Source organism: Dama dama, chromosome X (assembly GCF_033118175.1).
Source record: "Dama dama isolate Ldn47 chromosome X, ASM3311817v1, whole genome shotgun sequence".
Lineage (NCBI taxonomy): Eukaryota > Metazoa > Chordata > Mammalia > Artiodactyla > Cervidae > Dama > Dama dama.
Window position 1 is genome coordinate 22,035,253 of NC_083714.1, and position 24,243 is coordinate 22,059,495.

The following is a 24,243-nucleotide window of genomic DNA, read 5'->3' on the forward strand; positions in this document are numbered from 1 at the left end:
CATGATACAAATCATTTTAGCTAACTTTGCAAATTATAAGTATGCTTTCAGTTTTTACTAGGTGGTAATGTTCTATTGGAAAAGACCCTGATGCTGGGAGGGACTGGAGGCAGGAGGAGAAGGGGACGACAGAGGATGAGATGGCTGGATGGCATCACCGACTCGATGGCCATGAGTTTGAGTAAACTCCGGGAGTTGGCAATAGACAGGGAGGCCTGGCGTGCTGCGATTCATGGGGTCGCAGAGTTGGACACGACTGAGCGACTTAACTGAATTGAATGTTCTATAAATGGATGAAAAAATTTATCACAAAAAATTCTGGTCTTACAGACTACCTGTTAAAGACAAATTCAGGCTTAATCAGACTGGAAGAAGCTACAAAGTATTTTACTACCTACCAAAACCTTAACAACCTTTTAATATTTACATTATGTTTCAAATATGAGTGGCTTTTCTTATTAGTTTTTTGTTTAATGACATCACAAAATGCAAGCAGGATCCCATTTTAATCCCCAGCTCAGTATAATCTGGTGTTTTTCATGTTCCCTGTTGTTAAATAGGCTGGAGTTTTATGGGCTGTAGGGTATCTTTTCTGTATCCAGAAATTGGTCTCAGGCTGCTCACTACTGACAGACTGCCAAAGTCCCTTGGAGAAACTTGGTGACACTCATTATTTGTGAGTTTCAATGGAGCAATTCAAAGCTGCTGAGGAAACTGCAGCTTATTGTGTGTGCCCCATGTGCTCTCTCACTTAATCCTATGAAGTGTAAATGGTTTTACCCTTTTCCAAAGGAGGAGATTGAGGCTTGGAGAAATTAAATGAATTGATCAAGATCACACAGAAGGTAAACGGCAGAAACAATATTCAAGCAACATCTATCTGTACATGTTCTTTTCACTGCATTCCCTTGGCTCTCAAAAGGAAGTAATAAATTATTTTTTATGGTTTGTACATAGTTATATGTAAAGCTCCACCATAACCAATCAGAACTGTTTCCTTGTATGTCAACAACTGATCTATAACTTAGAGCTCTTTATGAAACCAGTTACATACAAGAGAGAAAAATGTGCCCTATTCTGTTTTTTTTTTTTCTTTTTTTGACAGCTAAAAAACCTGATCAGATTTCTCAAAGTGGAAGTCATGAGGAAGGCAGATTTTCTTTTTCTTTCCTTCTCTACCTCATATGGGGCTTAAGTTTTTTGAAAAAAATCTTACTTCCTCTTGTCTCTATACCTCTGTGGCAGGTGATTTTCTTCTTGGTTGGAATTCAGAATATGTGCTACATGGGAATTTGAGCCTCTTCAAGGTTTTTTGTTTTTGCTTTTTAACCTTTTGTTATTGATTTGATTGCACTTGTATTATTTTACACATTCTTTGTGTAGAATCTTGATTCCTTATTTAAAAATTGGAATAGCCTTGGTCCTAATCACCTCTGGATAAAGAGGATTTTGTTACAGAGCAGTATATGTTTGCCAGGGAAAACAAGTAATTGGGGATAAAATTTTTTCATTTCTGGAAATTATCCTTTATTAAGATTAAATTATATTATCCAGGCTCTGCAATGGGCAGGTACTATTTTATACAGCCACCTTTTTTTTTTTTAAACAAGCTCTAAAAAGCCCCTAAACTAGGATTGTGTCTTAATCATCTTCCTTTCCTTAGTCTCTGATATATAGTAAGTGTTTCATAAATGTTCGTTGAATAAAGGGGTTGATTTTCTATTGAGTGGCAAAAGTAGCTTTTTAATCACACTTTTTTTTTATTAGAGGTCAAAGATTACTCAATTTGGCACATTGAGAAGCTTGGTAGTAGGACTTGATGCTTCTCTTGATTCTGCCCCTAACTAAATATGTGACTTTGGGGAAAGCCATTTAGTCTCTCAGCACCTCAGTTTCTTTACCTGTAAAAAGAGGCTCTATGGCTAGATAGATCTTGAAGGCACCTTTCTACACAAAATTGTATCATCTGTGATCACTGCATTTAAAAAATTTAGAAATGGCTTATTAATATTTATGATTTAAAAGCTTCTTAGTGTGTAACCCTGAAATATAATAAGCAGCTGTAAGGGTATGTCACTCTTTTATGTTTTGAAGCAGGTATCAAATTGTTCCTATTTGAAGAAAAACATGGGGGGTGAAAATAATTAGTGAAAAGTTACTTTTTAAAATTATCATATCTAAAGTAGCCTGTATTTAAGAATTGAGTTTTATTGTAGTAAAAAACAAAGCAAAAAAGAGCTATGAACAAAAATGGTTTCTCTCTCTTTAGAAGTAACGTAAATGTCTAATGCATATGAAGCTTTTCATCCATTGGGCTTCCCTTTGTGACTCAGCTGGTAAAGAATCCGCCTGCAATGCGAACCTGGGTTTGATCCCTGGGTTGGGAAGATCCCCTGGAGAAGGGAAAGGCTACCCACTCTAGTATTCTGGCCTGGAGAATTCCATGGGCTGTATAGTCTGTAGGGTCGCAAAGAATAGGACATAACTGAGCGACTTTGTTTTTTTTTTTCCAAAATAATGTGTCGGGTTTTTATTTGAGTGCCTTTCACTTCACTTCACGTCACTATAAATCAAGGAAGCACAAATTAAGACAGCAGTGAAATATACTTTTGCCTATCGAATTTTCTAAACATTTAAAAATAACACTCATTTTTGGCAAGGTTATTAAGAAACAGAGATGTAGAGCAATGGGAGTGTAAATTGGCACAACTGTTCTAGAGAGCAATTTGAGAGTTTCTCCAAACGCTGAAAAGCATGTATACTTTTAAGCTGCATTTCCACTTCTAAAGAAATTTATGGAAGAATACAAAATTATATTCACATTAATGCTAATTATAGTGTTATATATGTAGGAAAACAAAAGATACAAACTCAGATCTCTTGGTGGTAAGACTATGGGTCACTTTAATTTTCTTTACTTTTTTATGTTCTCTGCATCTTCTGTATGTACAGAAGAGTTTTTTATTTTTTTTTTCAGAAGAGTTTTTTAAATGACAAAATATATAAATGTTTTTAAAAATATGGGCTTGCCTTTAATGAGTGTATAGAAGGATTTCCCTTCTCATAGCCACTATTCAACACCTTCTTGCTTTTATTTCTGAACAGGTATCCAGGAAAAGTTGGGATTTCAGCATTAAAGGTAAGTTGTGCTTTGTGAAAGTCATAAGTGTATTTCTAAAAATCACATACACTTTTCATTCATTTTTCTCTTTTTTATGTAATTCTTCATTTTCTGCTTTTGCTTTCTATTACTTATTTTTTGCTAAGTAATATTATCATTGTATCTTATTTGAGGTGTGATTAAGTATTCTGGAAGTAACCTAGTTAAATACTGTACTGTAAGGAAGGGACTATAAGTCTTTTGTAGATTTCTACTAATTTTTATTTGGTTTATAATTTTTAGAATAAAGGAACACTTGTATTTGTGTATGTGTATATTTTATAAAGTAACTAAAACACTTGTATATTTATTATGGGCACATGTATGGGTATCATAACTACATATAAAAATCAATCCTAGCCTTATATTCAAGCAAAGAAATTTGATACTGAGAAATTACGCCAATGAGAACCATTTTAAATACAGGAATATCACCAAACAGAACTATTTACATCAAATAGAATATATACTGTATGTGTATGTTTGTATATGGTGGTGTTTGTGTGTATGTCTGTACATATGTATGTATAATTTCAAACATGCCATATATTTTTTTCAGTTCCACTGTCTCTACCTTCTATTTATATATATTAGATACTGATAATCTTTGATAAATTATGGGATATTCATATGGAATATTCTGTACAGTGGTTATGAATGAATTAGTTATATGCAATAACATGGATGAATTTCAGTACTATGGTGTCGAGTTGGGGGGAAACAAGTCACAGAAAAATATGTGCAGTAAGATTCCATTTATATTAAGTCTCAAAACATGCAAAATTAAAGAATATATTGTTTAGAGATATAAGCAGAGTAAAACTAAAGAACAGCAAGGAATGATAAGCACAAAGTTTAGGATATCAGTCATCTCTGAGGGGGTAAAGAATGTAATGGAGATGGAGAAGAATATACAGGAGACTTGAAAGCTAATAATAAGACTTCTTTTTATTAAACTGAGTACTTAAGAAAGGTTATATCATAATTCTTTCATCCTTATATTTTATAAAAATCCTTTATATGAACTATTTAATAAAACCATTTAAAAAATAATGCATGGACATGGTTAAAGTTCACTCAGTGTGGAAATAAGATGGTTGAAATTGTAGCTTCCCTCCCATTCCTCACCCTCCATTTCCCAGTCCCCCATCCACAGACTGTTGCTGGTTATGCTTGTAGATTTTAAAAGCCACTTAGATTGTAAGATGTTTTTAGGTTATCACAAATAGGTTTGGGGAATTTATTTTATCTCAGTAATTATAGATTGTCCTTAGCTTGAATAAAATTAGGTAGAAAATGTACATATTTAGTAAATAAAGATGAAGTTAGATATTTGTATTTTTTTTTACTTTTTATATTGAAATAATTATAGAGTCACAGAAAGCTGAAAAGATAGTACAGATAAGTCCCGTTTATCCTTCACCTATTTTTCCCAGTGGTTATGTCTTAATTATAGTATATCAAAACCAAGAATTTGACATCAGTACAGTGTAAGTGTATAATTCTGTGTCAGTTTATTACTTGTGTATATTTGTGTAACCACCACCACAATCAAGATGAGATTTTATCACCACAGAGATCTTCCTTTATAAAGTCATACCCACCACCTCCCCCACAATATCCCTAGTCCTAGACAGCCACTAATCTGTTTTCCATCTCTATAATTTTGTCATTTGAGAATGTCCTAAAAATTGAATCATGTAGTATATAACCTTTTGAGATTGGCTCAATTGATCCATCCAAGTTGTTGCCTGTATCAATGGTTTATTCCTTTTTGTTGTTGTGTAATATTCTATGATATGGATGTACATGGGTTATTGAGTGCTTATTATGTATAACAGCATATCTGTTGATATCTTAAGCAATCTAAAGAAAAGTTTGATATAGTCCCGGCTTTTGATGACTTTACAAGCTCACAGAAGAGAGCTATATATAAGAAGGGATAATAGATGAGGTATTGATATTTGTAGACTAGAATGGATCTTAAGTACTACAAGGAGTTTGGAGGAGGAATGGGAAGATAGAACAATGGTGAGGGCAGTATTACCTGGAATAGCAGAGAAAAGTTTTTGGGAGGAGATAGAACTTGTGTTAGGCTTTGAAAATTGGGAGATATTTACATAGGTAGATAGAGAAAAAATGGGAAAGCATTATATGTTAGGTAATAGTATGAACTAAATAGTATGCAAAGGAGAGAATTTGATGGGAGTGTTGAAAGACTGGTGTGACCAATGTAAACATTTCAGTGGTGGAATGTTGGAAAAATAAATTGGGGCCATATTTCCATGAGTCTTGAATGTCAGGTTAAGAAATCTGGCCTTTACGCTATGAAAAACAGTATGGAGATTCCTTCGAAAACTAGGAATAAAACTACCATGTGACCCAACAATCCCACTACTGGGCATATACCCTGAGAAAATCATAATTGAAAAAGACACATGTATCCCAGTGTTCACTACATCTCTATTTACAATGGCTAGGACATGGAAGCAACCTAGATATCCATCGACATATGAATGGATAAGCTGTGACACATATATATTACGGAATATTCCTCAGCCATAAAAAGGAACACATTTGAGTCAGTTCTAATGAGTTGGATGAACCTAGAGCCTATTTATACAGAGTGAAGTAATTCAAAAAGAGAAAAACAAATATCGTACATTAATGCATATATGTGGAATCTAGACAGATGTTACTAATGAGCCTATTTGCAGGGCAGCGGTGGAGACGCAGACATAGAGAACAGACTTGTGGACACAGAGGATGAAGGAGAGGGTTGTACAAATGGAGAGAGGAGCATAGAAACATATATACTACCACATGTAAAAGATAGCCAGTGAGAATTTGCTACATGACTCGGGGAGCTCAAACTGGTGCTCTGTGACAACCTAGAGGGATGGGATGGGGTCTGCAGTGGGAGGAAGGTTCAAGAGGGAGGGGACATGTGTATAACTATGGCTGGTTCATTATGTTGATGTATGGCAGAGACCAGCACAACATTGTAAAGCAATTATCCTCCAATTAAAAATAAATTAAAAAATTTTTTTAAATCTGGACTTTAAAATTTTAAAGCAAAAGACTCTGATGGAGAGATGGGGTTGATAGGAATGTATGGATGCATATGACAGCTATTTGAGTTTCCTGGGTTTTTTGTTTTTTTTTTCCTCTCCTCTGAAAAAAGAACAGCAATCTCATCTCTCAAGCATTTTTTTAAAATTTCACTTTAGTCACAGTTAATAACTTCCCCTTCCTCACTACTAAAACAGAAGTGACCTGAATTTTTTAGTAACTAACATTTTTAGCTTAATGTTCTTTAGTAGATAATAATGAAGATTTCTTTGAGTATAGATCACCTTTGTACAAATGATTTGTGAAACTAGGTCCTTTGGTGGTGTGCTTTTTAAAATTAAAAAGCTCAAATCTTACAACTCAATACTATGAGGAGGGTACAAATGACTCTTTAATATCCAATATAGATGGAGGGAAACAATGGTGTGAATTGCTGGAAATTGAATGGAGATTGGATAGAAAAACCATACATTTTAAGAAAGCATGTTTCAAAAAAAAAAAGAAAGCATGTTTCTTAGGTTCTGATAGGTAGGAATTAAGAAAAATGGCCTGATGGTGGGAACCGGGATTTAGTTGGTACTGTGCTTTTGTAATGGGGCAGCCCATCTCCAGAAGAAGGTAATAACTGAGGACTGTCTCAAGTCTAGCTAAGTTGATGTTGGTTGTCTGCAGGCACATGCTTGGCTTCCATTGCTTTGTCCTCAGCCTGATTGAAGTGCTGGGGGAAGGGCCTGGACCTTAGACCTTACCAAGGAGAGAATCATAGATGACTATATACCAAATCAGATTTTACTAAGAAATCTAGTTAACCTCTTTAGAGATTAGATCATCTGGTAGGTACAGTATCACTCCTTAAAACTAGGACTTAGCAGCAGTTTACCTTATAGGAGTTGATTATCTTTCAAAGTTCAAAGTCTAAGAGAGTTTTTTAAAGCCAAATAAAATAGAAGCCTAATCACTGCTTGGCAGTTTTGGTCTGTGATCTTTGTAAGTACTTAATTAAATCAAATTAAATTGAGGTACAAGAATTATTGGTATGTATTTTTCTTAGGTTAACTTAGGGAAAATATCTATGAAATTAAGGTAGTACAGTGCTTCTGACTTCCCTACTAATAATGAACAGTTATTAGAAGGTAATTGGAGGAGGACATGGCAACCTACTCCAGTATTCTTGCCTGGGGAATCCCATGGACAGAAGAGCCTGACTGATTACAGTCCAGGGGGTCACAAAGAGTGAGACACAACTGAAGGGACTTGGAACACATGCATGCAGTTAATTTGTAGGACAGTTGAAGGTGTTTCTCTAATATGTATGAACTGTTCTTAACAATCAGCAGCTTTCAAGAATTTGCTCTCATCTTGTCAACATGGCTATTTTAAAGTGATCAGGGAAGACTTTTATAATATAATAATGCTTGAGCTATGACACTAAGGATGTTAAGGAACCATCCAGTTGGCCAAAGTATAATTCTGGGGTTATGATGGGAAAGGGAGGTGATCAATATAGATGAAATATGCAGTTCAGTTCAATTCAGTTGCTCAGTTGTGTCTGACTCTTTGCAACCCCATGGACTGCAGTACGCCAGGCTTCCCTGTCCATCACCAACTCCTGGAGCCTACTCAAACTCCTGTCCATTGAGTCAGTGATGTCATCCAACCATCTCATCCTCTGTCATCTGCTTCTCCTCCCTCCTTCAATCTTTCCCAGCATCAGGGTCTTTTCAGATGAGTCAGTTCTTCGCATCAGGTGGCCAAAGTATTGGAGTTTCAGCTTCAGCATCAGTCCTTCCAATGAATATTCAGGACTGATCTCCTTTAGGATGGACTGATTGGATCTCCTTGCAGTCCAAGGGACTCTCAAGAGTCTTCTCCAACACCACAGTTCAAAAGCATCAATTCTTCGGTGCTCAGCTTTCTTTATAGTCCAACTCTCACATCCATACATGAAAGTGAAGGGAAAGCGAAAGTGAAAGTCACTCAGTGGCGTCTGACTCTTTGTGATCCCATGGAATAGTCCATGAAATTCTCCAGGCCAGAATACTGGGGTGGGCAGCTGTTCCTTTCTCCAGGGGATCTTTCCTAACCCAGGGATTGAACCCAAGTCTCCCACATTGCAGACGGGTTCTTTACCAGCAGAGCCACCAGGGAAGCCATCCATACATGACTACTGGAAAAACCAAAGCTTTGACTAGACGGACCTTTGTTGGCAAAGTAATGTCTCTGCTTTTTAATATGCTGTCTAGGTTGGTCATAACTTTTCTTCCAAGGAGCAAGCGTCTTTTAATTTCATGGCTGCAGTCACCATCTGCAGTGATTTTGGAGCCCCCTAAAATAAAGTCTGTCACTGTTTCCATTGTTTCCCCATCTATTTGACATGAAGTGATGGGGCTGGATGCCATGATCTTAGTTTTCTGAATGTTGAATGTGAAAGATGCATGCAGGAGCCAAATCATATTAGGTGCTCATGGACTATGGTAGAGATTAGATTTTATCTAATACTTCAAATCCCCTGAAACAACTTTTCTCTAGAATAATCTATATAAGATTGGTAGTATTTCCCAAATGCTGAGAGGAATTCAATGAAACAACTTTTCAGCTTGAAGATATTGGAAATCCCACAGTCCTACAGAAATACATCTAGCATATTAAATCTTTAGCAGTATAATAATCTCTGGAGTAGAGAGATTATTGGAGCCTATCCTGATACTTGTGTCATTGCTACCTTAATATATACATACATCCTTATATATCTTAGGTCAGTTAAAAATGGTTATATAGTGACTTCCTGACAAACTCTGTGATGGACACCAAGAATTAGGAAAATTTTTTTCTCAGTGTCAGTAGTAGCATTCAAATTCCTGTACTTTTATAAATGTAAAGAAAATTTAAGATGGAAAAGAATACTGTTATGATTTGCAAATGTATGGTTGTCTTATTTTACGCAAATTTTTTCCAGCAGAAATGCAGCATCCATTTCTACCTTCTTTAACCTCTCAAATATATATATATATGTACGTATGTGTATATGAATGTATACGTAGATATATATGTATTTTTGGTGGGTTTAATTTTCTTCATCTGTTACTATTTGGGGAACTTCATTTAATACCAGTTAAATTTTGATTCCTTTTATCTAAAGCATCTAGAGTTTCCAAGAAAACAACTCTCTGAATATGGTTTTCCACATTTTCCATATTTATGGAGCAATACTTTGGGAAAAATAGCAATTCTGATTCAACCCTTTGCTTAAATTCGTAACCTTTTTGAGCTGCAAAAGTACTTAGTAGTTCTTATATTCCTGTACAGTTTTTTATTGTTAAAAAGTTAGGTACACTTTAAAAGAAAATATCCTATTACAGTAGAAAAATAGAAAATTGCTGATTGGTAACCTTCTTATGAAAATTAAATTGTCCCAATTGGCATAAAATCTCTGGGAATCTATCAGTACCCAAACGTCTAAGCCCTTTATGGGCCTTTGATTTATTAATGCTATAATTTCTAATTTGTAGCCATTTTAAACAGTTTTAAAAAAAGATGTCATCATTTGGTTTGTTCTTTTCTTTTGAAAATAGGAAACAGAGAGCTCTGCATACAAAGTTGGAAATGAGTCCACTGTACAAGAACTGAAACAAGATGTATCTAAAAAGGTTGGTAAGATAAAATGTCAATATTAATTTAGCAGATGTCATATTTATATGGTATATTTAAAGTGGAAATTTTTTTATATTATTTTAGCGTAGTACCTTGTACATGCTGAATGTTCAGTAAATGTTCCTTGAATCTGTTGAATTTGATTCAAAGCACATAAGACTTTTTAGAAGTCATTTTGTAATCCAACTAATTGGTAATTTATCTTTGAATCAGTATTTTGAAAAATGTTTTATAATATATTTTTATTTTTCATACTTGTATTTTTGTTAAAGTAAGCTATAGCTACTCTTAAGGTTAGTACCAAGAGGTAAAGGTATTGAAAAGCTTAGTGCAGCAAATTCTGATGTCTTGAGGAGTTAGAGGTTACAAGAAGTCATTACTTTTGTAGTACATTTGATATTTTTTAAGGAATTGATGATATGAACCTTCAGAGTTTGATTTACTAAAAGAGACTGAGTATAAGATAAAAATGTTGACAATGGGTTGTTAACAGTATTGGAATAAAAACCAAAGAGAAAGAATGGTGTGTGTTCATTCATTTATATAAGTTTTGGGTGTTTTCTGTGCCCCAGGCACTGTTCTAGTCGGTAGATTGCCAGAGGCCAATGAGATGACACATCTCCCCCAGAGTTTCTCAACAGCAACACTTTGGGATGAATAATTGTTTGTTGTGGAGGGAAGGGGAGACTGTTCTGTGAATGTTTAGCAGCATTCCTGGCTTTGACTCATTGGATGTCAGATCCCAACCCCCACCCACCCCTACCCATCTTGACAACCAAAAATGTCTCCAGACATCACCAACTGTCTAGGGGAATGGTACTGGGCAAAATCACCACCCCTGAAGATTCATTGTCATACCCTTATGGAATTTAGAAAATTAATGGACTAAAAATTTTAATATTGATCCTACGTTTTCCTTTGGGCTTCCCTGGTGGCTCAGCAGTAAAGAATCTGCCTGCAATGTAGGAGACCTGGGTTTGATTGCTGGATCAGGAAGATCTCCTGGAGCAGGGCAGGGCAACCCACTCCAGTATTCTTGCCTGGAGAATCCCCATGGTCAGAGGAGTCTGGTGGGCTACAGTCCATGAGATTGCAGAGAGTCAGACACAACACGACTGAGTGACTATAACTAAGTATAGTTAGTAGCCCCCCACCCTCAAAAGCTACAGTCCATGGGGTCACAAGAGTCAGACACAGCTTAGCAACTAAACCACTACCACCACCCTCAAAAGTGGCATTTTAAGGAGCGTTTAGAAGCTGAAAAAATAGTAAACACTATGGGGCAATAGGGCTTCCCAGTTGGCTCGGTGGTAAAGAATCTGCCTGCCAATGCAGGAGATGTGGGTTTGATTCCTGAGTTGGGAAGATCCCCTGGAGGAAGAAATAGCAACCTGCTCCAATAATTCTTGCCTGGAGAATTCCATGAACAGAGGAACCTGGCAGGCTACAGTCCATGGGGCTGCAAAGAGACATGACTGATTGACGATGCACGCACATAGGGCTATAGAGTGAGTCTTAAGACTCTAGGTATTAGTTTTTAAGTTCTAGGCCATTCAGGTAAATTAAGTATCCAACATTAATGATACAGGGTATGGAGTTATGTGCTGGATCAGGACACAATCCCTGTTCTCAGTAACTTACATTTTAGTAGAATAAATTAGATCAACACAAAACTGAATGTAGTAAGTATTCAAATAAACTCTCAAGCTATTACAAAAAAACAAGGGAGACTTTACTTTCTGCTTGAGGATAGGAATGGGGAAGGAGGAAGTAGCATCTGAACTGGTGTTCTTGATGGATGGATAAGATTTGGGCAGGCAGAGGTGGAAGAGAAGAGGCATAAACAAAGGCGTGGAGATTCGGAATGTGCGGAATGTTTGATGATGAGTCTAGAAACCAAATTTAGGGCCAGATTACTGGAATACCTCTTATGTCATGCTAAAACATCTGGTTTTTATTTTACAGTCGCTGTGAAAGGAATGAGTTTTTTGAAGCAGAGAGGTGATAGGAAACATAGTTTTGATTCTCACTGTTCTCTTGTTCTTTCCCTGTTTGCTGCCTCCTGAAACCCAGAGGGAAAAAAAACAGAGCTAGGTACTATAAATAGGTGTTATGGGAGCATATCAAGAGGTAGAAAACATGGGCCTTGCTTTCCAGGTGTAGAGGAAATATTTATACAGAGTTAGCTCATGTACTACTCTGCATTTATTATATTCTAATTCATATTATAATGAACAGCAAGACTGATAGGAGTTCAAAAAAGGAAGAGATTGTCTTCAGGTAAGGGATGAGGGAAGGCTTAAGACTTTCAACCTTTTTTTAACCTCTCTGATGGCGTAGGCCTTTTCACTTTGCATAGTTATCATTTGAAATCTTTACATTCACCTCATATCATGGTGCCCACTTTTAGCAGATAACCTTGCTTTCCACTGCATGTAGGTGTCAGAGGCTGTGCTGTGGCGTGCTAAGTTGTTTCAGTCATGTCTGATTCTTTGCAACCCTATGGACTGTAGCCCACCAGGCACCTCTGTCCATGGGGATCCTCCAGGCAAGAATACTGGTGTGGGTTGCCATGCCCTGCTCCAGGGGATCTTCCCGACCCAGGGATAGAACTGGCAGCTCCTGCATTGCAGGTGGATTATTTACTGCTGAGCCACCAGGGAAGCCCATCAGAGGCTAAGAAGCCTAAATTCACTCCTTTCTATCATCTCGAAATTCCCTCTCTGCAAATTTTCATCTTTTACCTCTTTTTCATGTAATTCCTGAGAATTTAGTATTCTTTTTTTTTCCTGTCCAAAGTAGAATGGTATAAAGAACCCTGGACTTTTGGAGAAAAACCTGGATTTCAGTTTTGACTTTGTAGTTTACTAGCTGTGGGACCTTGGGCGAAATTCTTAATGCCTCTGTCTCAGATTCATGCTTTTGTATGGTTGTTGTTCAGTTGCTAAGTCATGTCCATCTCTTTGTGACCCCATGAGCTGCAGCACGCCAGGCTTTGCTGTCCTTCACTGTGTCCTGTAATTTGCTCATACTCATGTCCATTGAGTCAGTGATGCCATTCAACCATCTCATCTGTTGCCCGCTTTTCCTTCCGCCCTCAGTCTTTCTCAGCATCAGGGTCTTTTCCAGTGAGTTGGCTCGAGGTATTAGAGCTTCAGCTTCAGCATCAGTCCTCCAATGAGTACCCAGGGTTGATTTCCTTTGGGATTGACTGGTTTGATCTCCTTACAGTCTAAGGGACTCTCCGGAGTCATCTCCAACACCACAGTTTGAAAGCATCAATTCTTCCACAGTCAGCCATAAATGGTCCAATTCTCACATCCATACATGACTACTGGAAAACCATAGCTTTGACTCTGCAGAACTTTGTCAGCAAAATGAAGTCTCTGTCTAGGTCTGTCATAGCTCTTCTTCCAAGGAGCAAGTGTCTTTTAATTTCATGGCTGCAGTAACCATCCGCAGTGATTTTGGAGCCTAAGAAAATAAAATCTGCCACTGTTTCCACTTTTCCCCCATCTATTTGCCAAAAGTGATGGGACCAGATGCCATAATCTTAGTTTTTGAATGTTGTGTTTTAAGCCAGCTTTTTCACTCTCTTTCACCCTCATCAAGAGGCTCTTTAGTTCCACTTCACTTTCTGCCATTAGAGTAGTATCATCTGCATATCTGAGGTTGTTGATATTTGTCCTGGCAGTCTTGATTACAACTTGTGATTCATCCAACCTGGCATTTCGCATGATGTACCCTGCATGTAAGTTAAATAAGCAGGTTGACAATATACAGACTTGACATACTCTTTTCCCAATTTTGAATCAGTCTATTGTTCCATGTCCGGTTCTAACTGTTGCTCCTTGCCCTGCCTATAGGTTTCTCAGGATGCAGGTAAGGTGGTCTGATATTCCCATCTCTTGAAGAATTCTCCACTGTTTGTTGTGATCCACACAGTCAAAGGCTTTAGTGCAGTCAATGAAGCAGAGGTAGATGTTTTTCTGGGTGGAATTCCCTTGCTTTTTCTATGATCCAATGGATGTTGGCAGTTGGATCTCTGGTTCCTCTGCCTTTTCTAAATCCATCTCATACATCTGTGATTTCTTGGTTCACATACTGTTTAAGGATTTTGAACATTACCTTGCTAACATGTGGAATGAGTGCAATTGTGCAGTAGTTTGAACATTCTTTGGCATTGCCTTTCTTTGGGATTAGAATGAAAACGCCTTTTCCAGTCCTGTGGCCATTGATGAGTTTTCCAAATTTGCTGACATGTTGAGTGCCGCACTTTAACAGTATCATCTTTTAGGATTTGAAATAGCTCAGCTGGAATTCCATCACAGTCACTAACTTTGTTTGTAGTGATGCTTCCTAAGCCCCACTTGGCTTCACACTCCAGGATGTCTGGCTCTAGGTGAGTGACTACACCATTGTAGTTATATGGGTTAATAAGACCTTTTTTGTACATCTCTTCCGTGTATTATTGCCACCTCGTCTCAGTCTCTTGTTCTGTTAGATCCTTGCTGTTTCTGTCCTTTATTGTGCCAATCTTTACATGAAATGTTCCCTTGGTATCTCCAGTTTTCTTGATGAGAACTCTAGTCTTTCCCATTCTGTTGTTTTCCTCTGTTTCTTTGCATTGTTCACTTAAGAAGGTTTTGTCATCTCTCCTTGCTGTTCTCTAGAACTCTGCATTCAGTTGGGTATATCTCTCCCTTTCTCCTTTGCCTTTTGCTTCCCTTCTTTTCTCAGCTATTTGTAAGACCTCCTCAGACAACCGTTTTATTTTCTTGCATTTCTTTTTCTTTGGGATGGTTTTGGTCACCATTTCCTATACAGTGTTACTAACCTCCATCCATAGTTCTTCAGGCACTCTGTCTACCAAATCTAATCCCTTGAGTCTATTTGTCACTTCCACTGTATAATCATAAGGGATGTGATTTAGGTCATACCTGAATGGTTTAGTGGTTTTCTCTACTTTCTTCAATTTAAGCCTGAATTTTGCAATAAGCACCTCATGATCTGAGCCACAGTCAGCTCCAGGTCTTATTTTTGCTTACAGAGCTTCTCCATCTTTGACTGCAAAGATTATAATCAATCTGATTTCAGTATTGACCATCTGGTGATATCCTTGTATAGAGTCATCTCTTGTGTTGTTGGAAAAGGGTGTTTGTTATGACCAATGTGTTCTCTTGACAAACTCTGTTAACCTTTACCCTGCTTCGTTTTGTACTCCAAGGCCAAACTTGCCTATTACTCCAAGTATCTGTTGACTTTTGCATTCCTATCCCCTGTGATGATAAGGACATCTTTTTTTTGGTATTAGTTCTAGAAGGTCTTATAGGTCATCATAGAATAGTTCATCATCAGCTTCTTCAGCATTAGTGGTTGGGGCATAGACTTGGATTACTGTCATGTTGAATGATTTGCCTTGGAAACGAACAGAGATCATTCTGTTGTTTTTGAGATTACACCTAAGTACTGCATTTCTGACTCTTCTATTGACTATGAGGGCCACACCATTTCTTCTAAGGGATTCTTGCTCACAGTAGTAGATATAATGGTCATCTGAGTTAAATTCTCCCATTCCTATCCATTTTAGTTCACTGAATCCTAAAATGTTGATGTTTACTCTTGCCATCTCCTGCTTGACCATGTCCAATTTACCTTGATTCATGAACCTACATTCCAGATTCCTATGCAATATTGTTCTTTACAACATCAATCTGTAACTTTCATCACAACACACATCTACAACTGGCATCATTTCTGCTTTGGCTCAGCTTCTTTATTCTTTCTGGAGCTATTTCTCTACTCTTATCCAGTAGCTTATTAGACACTGACCTGATGAAAAGGGGCTTATCTTTCAGTGTCATATCTTTTTGCCTCTTCATACTTTACATGGGGTTCTCGAGGCAAGGATACTGAACTGGTTTGCCATTCCCTTTTCCAGTGGACCACGCTTTGTCAGAACTCTTCACCATGACCCATCTGTCTTGGGTGTCCTGCACTACATGGCCCAGAGTTTCATTGAGTTACACAAGGCTATGATCCATGTGATCATTTTGGTTAGCTTTCTGTGATTGTTTTTGTTCTGGAGGCAGTGGAATTGTAGTTATTGCTTCTTCGGTCTGCCTTCTGATAGATGAGCATAAGAGGGTTGTGCAAGCTTCCTGATGGGAGGGACTGGCTGTTGGGGAAACTAGGTCTTGCTCTGATGGACAGGGACATGCTCAATAAATCTTTAATCCAATTTTCTGCTGATGGGTGGGGCTGCTTTTGTAGAAGAGAGATAATCTAGTTACCTTACAAAAGCTGTGTAAAGATTGACTAGAAAATGTGTGTACTGGATCTAATACACAGCAGACCCTTTCTCTTCTCCAGAACTTATCTTCCTTTCCTTTGGCACCTTCCCCTCAACTTATAAAAATGCTGGAGCACTTTCTTGAACCCTCTTCCATGTGTAGCCAAGCTCTTTGAGAACATAGACTGTACTGGCTGTCCCTGTGTCTTCACCTCTTTTTTTAAAAGATTTATTTGTTTGTTTTTGGTTGTGCTGGATCTTTGTCCTTGCACACTGGCTTTCTCTAGTTCTGGAGAGCAGGAACTACTCTTCGTTGTATACGCATTGCAGTTGGTTCTCTTGTTGTGGAACACAGCCTCTAGGCCGCGTGGACTTCAGTGGTTGTGGCATGTGAGCTCAGTAGTTGTGGTGTACTGCACAGGCCCACCTGCTCCACGGCATATGGGATCCTCCCAGGCCAAGGACTGAACCGCGCGTCCCCTGCGTTGGCAGGCAGACTCCCAACCACTAGACCACCCAGGATGCCCTTCACCTCTTATTCCTTCTTGAACCTACTATAATCTGGCTTCTGTTCCTGCTAAAGGACTCAGTGCTCAGTAACTACCTAATTCACAAATTAGGTGGAGTCTAGTTAATATTTCTCCGGTGAAAGTGAGGTAGATCTAGGATAAAAATGTGAAGATTGACAAAAAATCATATATAGAATATGCTGCAAAATCAGGGATTAATATTACTGAATGTCATACTATCCAGTTCAACTTGGCACAGATTTGTAGTAAATCACATCAGGATAGTTTCATGAGACGGTCTGTTAATTTTCTGGAGCCAAAGAGTTGAGCAAGCAGAAGTCATCTATGGCTCTGTGGTAGAAAGATAAGTGAGTGGGCTGGGAGATTTAATGTGTTAATGATGACAAGACTGAGTAGAAAATACGTTTTCTTGTAAATGTTGGTAGAAGTAACAGAAAGCCTGCCTGTATTTTTCAACTATAGATAAGACATAAAAGGGGAAAAAGGCAAGATGAGCTGGGTATTTGAACTGCTGATGCTCCTGACATCTCTTTGCAGAGCGGGGGGTTAGATGTAGCCTGTTTAAGAACTTTAATCTCTCTGGATCTGCTAGCTTTTCATGTTCAGGCCTGAGTTCAGAGCTAAACAGCTTGAATTCTTGTATAAGGTGGTTTTCATTCTCATAGTTTTGTTAACTAGACTCAAACCAGCAGGCTATTACTGCAACTAACTTGGCATAAATATGTAAATAAACTATGACATGAAGCATCTGAATGTAAATTTAGGTTTAAACTTTTTTTTTTTTACAGAGTTGATTGAACTTCTGTGATTACACAGACTAACACAGATTCCTTGTTATAATGATCAAGAGTACAGTTTCTTACAGTACAGTACAGTACAGTACAGAACCAAGCTCCCTACATTTATACTGGTTTCATCACTTACTAGCTTTGTAACCTTGAATAAATCTCTGTGACTTAGTTCCCTCATTTGTATATTGACTATAGTAAGAGTGCTATCTTATACGGTTGTTATAAAGATTAAAACACGTAAAATGTTAAGAACATTGCCTGGCACAGAGTAAGTAAAATATAAATGATTAGTTAATATTATGTTCTTGAAAATCACTTCACTGTTTTTTTAAACTACTTTTTAACCTTTCATCAGATTATTGAAAGTATTATTGAGGAGAGTCAGAAAGTACTACAGCTTGAAGATGATTCTTTGGATTCCAAAGGAAAAGGACAGTCTGATCAGGCTATTGCCAGTCCTCTCACAGCTGGAAGAGATCTTAGCAATATACCTGGACTGTTAGCCATAGATCAAGCACTGCAGGAAGATTCTCAGAAGGCAGAGAGTCAGGATGTATCTGAAGAAACTGAATTAGAATCAAAACAATGTTTTCCTTCTGATGACACATGTGAGAAGCCAGTAGATGAAACCACAAAGTTAACTGAAATAAGTTCAACTGCACAGCTTAATATTCCTGAAACTGTAACAGAAGTGTTGAACAAGGAAGAAGTGGAAGTCAAAGAAAGTGATGTTCTAGAATCTGTATCCTCGCACTCCTTATCTATGAAAGATTTTGCTGAAGTGGAAGAAGTTGCACCTGCCAAACCGCCAAGACAGCTTACTCCAGAACCTGATATAGTAGCTAGTACAAAGAAGCCTGTTCCAGCACGCCCACCCCCTCCAGCTAACTTCCCACCTCCTAGGCCCCCACCTCCATCTCGACCTGCTCCACCACCAAGAAAAAAGAAGAGTGAATTGGAGTTTGAGGCTCTTAAGACACCTGATCTAGATGGTAAGTATTAATTGAGAAATAAGGATCTTTGTGGGGAGTTTGGGGAGTTGAAACTTGACCTTTCTGCTTTTTTTTTTTCAATTTATGCTGTATTTAACCACATTGATGACCAAGTTATAAAATGTATTTTAGTAACAGAAAGCCAAAATGTTTACATTGGTATTGTTGCATTATTGTAATTAAACATTTCAGCAGGCTTTCAAATCTGTTACCATTGGAGAGCCAGAGTGGCACAGTGAAAAGAACATAGGATTTGGAGACTTAGGATTTGAATTCAAGCCCCAGATCTCTTCATGTATAAGGTGTATAGCCTTGAGGAATTTAAATAACTTATTTGAACCCTGGTTTCCCCTAATATAAAAAGAGAGTAATGAAACCACTTTTCTCATAGGATTGTTCTAAGAATCAGATAAAGGTTTAAGCACTTTTAAGCTATGAATAAGGTCATATAAGTATTGGTTGTTGTTGTTATTATATTATTATTATTGCAGTTCCCAAAGAGAATATTACATCTGATCCTCTCCTAACTACGAGCATGGCTTCAGAGAGTACAGTCAAAGATTCTCAGCCTTCTCTTGATTTGGCAAGTGCTACCAGTGGAGATAAAATAGTTACTGCCCAGGTTGGTGACTATGTGTTATATTTGATACAGGCTGTCTCAACTTTCTGCAACTAACTGGTTTGTTGATTGTTGAACCTTCTTTCTTCTCCAGGCCAAATATTTCCTTGTCTCCAAAACCTGGCTACCACATCCCTTGTCCAGCTCTGCTACTAAGTAGCTGACTGATTCTAGCAACCTTTTTAACATCTGAGTCTGAAATGGCTCATTGATAAAATGAGGGGAAAACCTTCCTTGAAGGTTTATTGCAAGATTGAAATGAGCTAAAGTATGCCAGGTACCTGGTATGTGTGTTCAAAAAGTGACAGATGCTGCTATATGTAGTATTTATTAAAAATACCAACTACCGTCTTCATTTATCTGACCTATAATGGTCAAAGGACTTTCCAGGTGGCGCTAGTGGTGAAGAACCTGCCTGCCAACGCAGGAGACACAAGGGATGAGGCTTCGATCCCTAGGTCGGAAAGATCTCCTGGAGGAGGGTATGGCAACCCACTCCAGTATTCTTGTCTGGAGAATCCCATGAACAGAGGAGTGTAGGGTTGCAGAGAGTCATACACAACTGAAGCGACTTAACACACACACACACACACACACACATAGTGGTCAAATTGGGAACTTTTATTTTTTACAATTTCCTTGTCCTAATCATGAAAAAAAAAATAAAAAAGCCTTCATACAGTAGACTATACATCCATATATGAGGCAATATAGAAAGAACTTGGTAACATGAATTTCTACCTCTGCCAAATTCTGGAATTCAAGGGTTACTTACATGGTAGCTCTGATGGGGCAGGTTGGCAGACTGGGAGATATTATACTAAGTGAAGTATCAAATAGAGAAAGACAAATATCATATGATATTGCTTATATGCAGAATCTTAAAAAGTTACACAAATGAACTTATTTACAGAACAGAAACAGACTTAGAGAATTGAACTTATGATTACCAGGGGTGGGAGGGGGGGAAGAGTAGGTGAGGTAGATTGAGAGTTTGGGATTGACGTATACGCACTGCTATATTTAAAATAGATAATCAACAAGGACCTACTGTATAGCACAGGGAACTTTGCTCAATATTCTGTAATAACCTAAATGAGAGAAGAACTTGAAAAAGAAGAGCTACACTGTTTATAATAGCCAAGACATGGAAGCAACCTAGATGCCCATCAGCAGACGAATGGATAAGGAAGCTGTGGTACATATACACAATGGAATATTAGTCAACCATTAAAAAGAATACATTTGAATCAGTTCTAATGAGACAGATGAAACTGGAGCCCATTATACAGAGTGAAGTAAGCCAGAAAGATAAACACCAGTACAGTATAATAATGCATGTATATGGAATTTAAAAAGATGGTAACGATAACGCTATATGCAGGACAGAAAAAGAGACACAGATGTATAGAACAGGCTTTTGGACTCTGTGGGAGAAGGCAAGGGTGGGATGATCTGAGAGAATAGCATTGAAACATGTATATTATCAATTGTGAAACAGATCGCCAGTCCGGTTGGATGCATGAGACAAGTGCTCAGGGCTGGTGCACTGGGAAGACCCAGAGGGATGGGATGGGGAGGGAGGTGGGAGGGGGGATCAGGATGGGGAACACATGTAAATCCATGGCTGATTCATGTCAATGTATGGCAAAAACCACTATAATATTGTAAAGTAATTAGCCTCCAACTAATAAGTGAAAAAGAAAAAGAGCTATGTGTATATATATAACTGAATCACTTTGCTATACACCTGAAACTGACACAACATTGTTAATCAACTATACTTCAATATAAAATAAAAATGTTTAATTTTTTTTTTTAGAAAATCAAGGATTCTGTGGCCACTGGACTTGGAATAAAATTCAAAACACACATACACACAAAAAGACACAATGGTCTTTTCATAGCCTTAGAGCAGAGGTCAATAGTGGCCTGATTTTATAGGGTTCTCAAGGTAAAAATGGTCTTTGTATTTTTAAAGCATTGTTTTTTTAAAAAAAGAATATTCAATAGACACTATATGTGAAGCAAAAAGCTTAAAATCTTTACTATCTGGCTGTACAGGAAAATGTTTGCCAACCCCTGCCCTCAAGACATCCATGTGTATAGTCCTGATTAATGGCAAATTTTACTAGCAGAGAACTGATTTTGGATCAAGTTCAAATAGAACATTTATTTGCTTTCAAGACTACTCAGACATTATTTCATGAGCAGCGACACTTTTGGTACCTAATGTTTTTTAGCATGATGGGAATAATAAAAGACTGAAATGGAATGTTCTGTTTAAATTTTCAGTAGGCTCCATTATCTGTATTATGGAATTCTTTAGAACTGTGTGTGGTAATGAATAATTGAATATTTATAAAAACTGACTCAGTCTACTTTCTGTTTATAAAATTATAATTTCAGGAAAATGGAAAAGCACCTGATGGGCAGACAATAGCAGGTGAAGTGATGGGCCCTCAGAGACCTAGATCCAACTCTGGGAGAGAGCTTACTGATGAGGTATAATTAAAATTTTTTTTTTTTGTTCTTGAAAATAAAAAATATAAAGGTCATAGTGAGAAGATTAAAAAATTCCAGAGATGAATGGTGATGGTGGTTGCATGGCAATGTAAATGTAGTTAATACCACTGAACTATACAATTAAAAGTGGTTATAATGATAAATTTTGTATTATATATATTTTACTATGATCAAAAAAATAAGTTTATTGCTATTAGGTAAAAAATCATATTGTAAAAGAAAAAATGAAAATTGAAGATTGTCTTAGTTTTTGTTTTTTTGATGTGCTGAAATTTTAACTCTGACTTAAACTTGCCCTTTCACACAATTATATGGTAGAATAAATGTATTGAAAGCCAAGGCCTATGTTTTATAGGAAGTAGGCTTAAAAGGAACTTGATATTATATACATGTGTCATTATACACGTAGATGATGTACAGTATATACAAGCTCAATGCTTGATTCTTAACTTAAAATTTAGTATATATCTGTTGGCTAATTTATTCAGAATGAAGCTTTGAAGCAAAATCTGAGTTTTTGTTTCTTTTAAACAATACATTTTAAAAAAATTATTGTACTTTGGAAAACAGTTTTGTAGTTCCTCAAAATATTAAACATTGAGTTACCATGACCCAGCAATACCACTCCTATGTATACAGCAAAGTGAAATGAAAACATATGTCCACACAAAAAATGTACATAGGTGTTCATAACTAGGTAAAGTGTGGAAACAATACAAATGTCTGATAAATAGATAAATAAAATGTAGTATATCCACCCACGTGGACTATTTTTTGGCAGTTAAAAGGAATGAGATTCTGATACATGCCATAACATGAATGAACCTTGAAAGCATGATGCTAACTGAAAGAAGCCAATCACAAAAGACTACATGCTATATAATATAATTTATATGAAATGCCCAGAATAGGCAATTACATAGAGGAAAAAAGTAGATTAGTGGTTGCCAGGAACTGAGAGGAAAAGGGAATAAGGCATGACAGCTAATGGATATAGGGTTTCTCTTGGGGGAGGCAGAAATGTTCCAAACTTAGATAATGGTGGTAATTGTACAACTCTGAGTGTACTAAAAACTGTTGAATTATATATTAAATGTGTACATTATGTGGTGTGGGAATTGTATCTCACTAAAAATGTTTACAAAATTATTGCACACAGTACTGAATGTATCCAGAGAGTTCTTAAGCTTAAATTTTTTAGGATTTTGTGGACTCAAAAAGATAATTAAATTATAGGTACTCTTGGTGTTATTTTTTACTTCAGGAAATTTTAGCCAGTGTAATGATTAAGAACCTAGATACTGGAGAAGAAATACCTTTGAGTCTTGCAGAAGAGAAACTGCCAACGGGTATTAATCCTCTCACTCTACACATCATGAGAAGGACTAAGGAATATGTAAGGTATGGCCTAATGTTATTATTCATCATTTGTAGTATTTAATTCGAAGTGGTGAAGAGTTCTGTTTATGAACTGTGAGAGTCCCTAATTTGGTTTCATTCAGTGTTCTTTTTTTAAAGTTAGAATTAAAATAGAGTCAGTTAATGTATATATTCTTAAACTTTGTCCTCTCTTTTTTAAAATAAGTTCTTTTTTTTAAGATTCCACATTTAAGTGATATCATAAAGTATTTGTCTTTTTCTGTCTGATTTATTTCATTTGGTTTAATGTTCCCAGGGTCTACCCATATTGTCACAAATGGCTGGATTTCCTTCCTTTTTATGGCTGAATAATATTCCTATGTGTGTCACATTTTCTTCATTTAACTTTGTTCTTTCTTATAACTGTGCAGTTACTTGGGGGGAAATATATATCTTAGTTCAGTTCAGTTCAGTTCAGTGGCTCAGTTGTGTCTGACTCTTTGCAACCCTATGGACTGCAGCATGCCAGGCCTCCCTGTCCATCACCAACTTCCGGAGTTTACCCAAACTCATGTCCATTGAGTCAGTGATGCCATCCAACCATCTCATCCTCTGTCATCCCCTTCTCTTTCTGCCTTCAATCTTTCCCAGCATCAGGGTCTTTTCAAATGAGCCAGCTCTTCGCATGAGGTGGCCAAAGTATTGGAGTTTCAGCTTCCACATCAGTCCTTACAATGAATACTCGGGACTGATCTCCTTTAGGATGGACTGGTTGAATCTCCTTGCAGTCCAAGGGACTCTCAAGTGTCTTCTCCAACACCACAGTTCAAAAGTATCAATTCTTTGGTGCTCAGCTTTCTTTATAGTCCAACTCTCACATCCATACATGACCACTGGAAAAACCATACCCTTGACTAGACGGACCTTTGTTGGCAAAGAAAAGTCTCTGCTTTTTAATATGCTGTCTAGGTTGGTCATAACTTTCCTTCCAAGGAGTAAACATCTTTTAATTTCATGGCTGCAATCACCATCTGCAGTGATTTTGGAGCCCCCAAAAATAAAGTCAGCCACTGTTTCCACTGTTTCCCCATCTATTTGCCATGAAGTGATGGGACTGGATTCCATGATATATCTTAAATATTGTAGTATTTGGTTTGTCTTCTTTTAAAATGATTTTTATTATTCTAGAGAGAATATTAAAACATAAGAGGCTAAAAAGCCATGTGGGATAAATACCTGGTCTTCTGAAAC

At 37.2% G+C, this 24,243-nt stretch overlaps 1 protein-coding gene across 2 annotated transcripts in view; it reads left to right on the top strand.

The window, feature by feature from the left end:
• WDR44 (WD repeat domain 44) overlaps positions 1-24,243 on the top strand; it is an 88,541-nt gene that overhangs the window by 23,800 nt on the left and 40,498 nt on the right. For both annotated transcript variants that reach the window (XM_061136953.1, XM_061136954.1), the window contains exons 2-7: positions 3,106-3,139; positions 9,805-9,879; positions 17,852-18,488; positions 18,980-19,110; positions 21,517-21,612; positions 22,898-23,034. In XM_061136953.1, the coding sequence (XP_060992936.1) occupies positions 3,106-3,139; positions 9,805-9,879; positions 17,852-18,488; positions 18,980-19,110; positions 21,517-21,612; positions 22,898-23,034 (1,110 nt within the window). The remainder of the gene's footprint in view (positions 1-3,105; positions 3,140-9,804; positions 9,880-17,851; positions 18,489-18,979; positions 19,111-21,516; positions 21,613-22,897; positions 23,035-24,243) is intronic.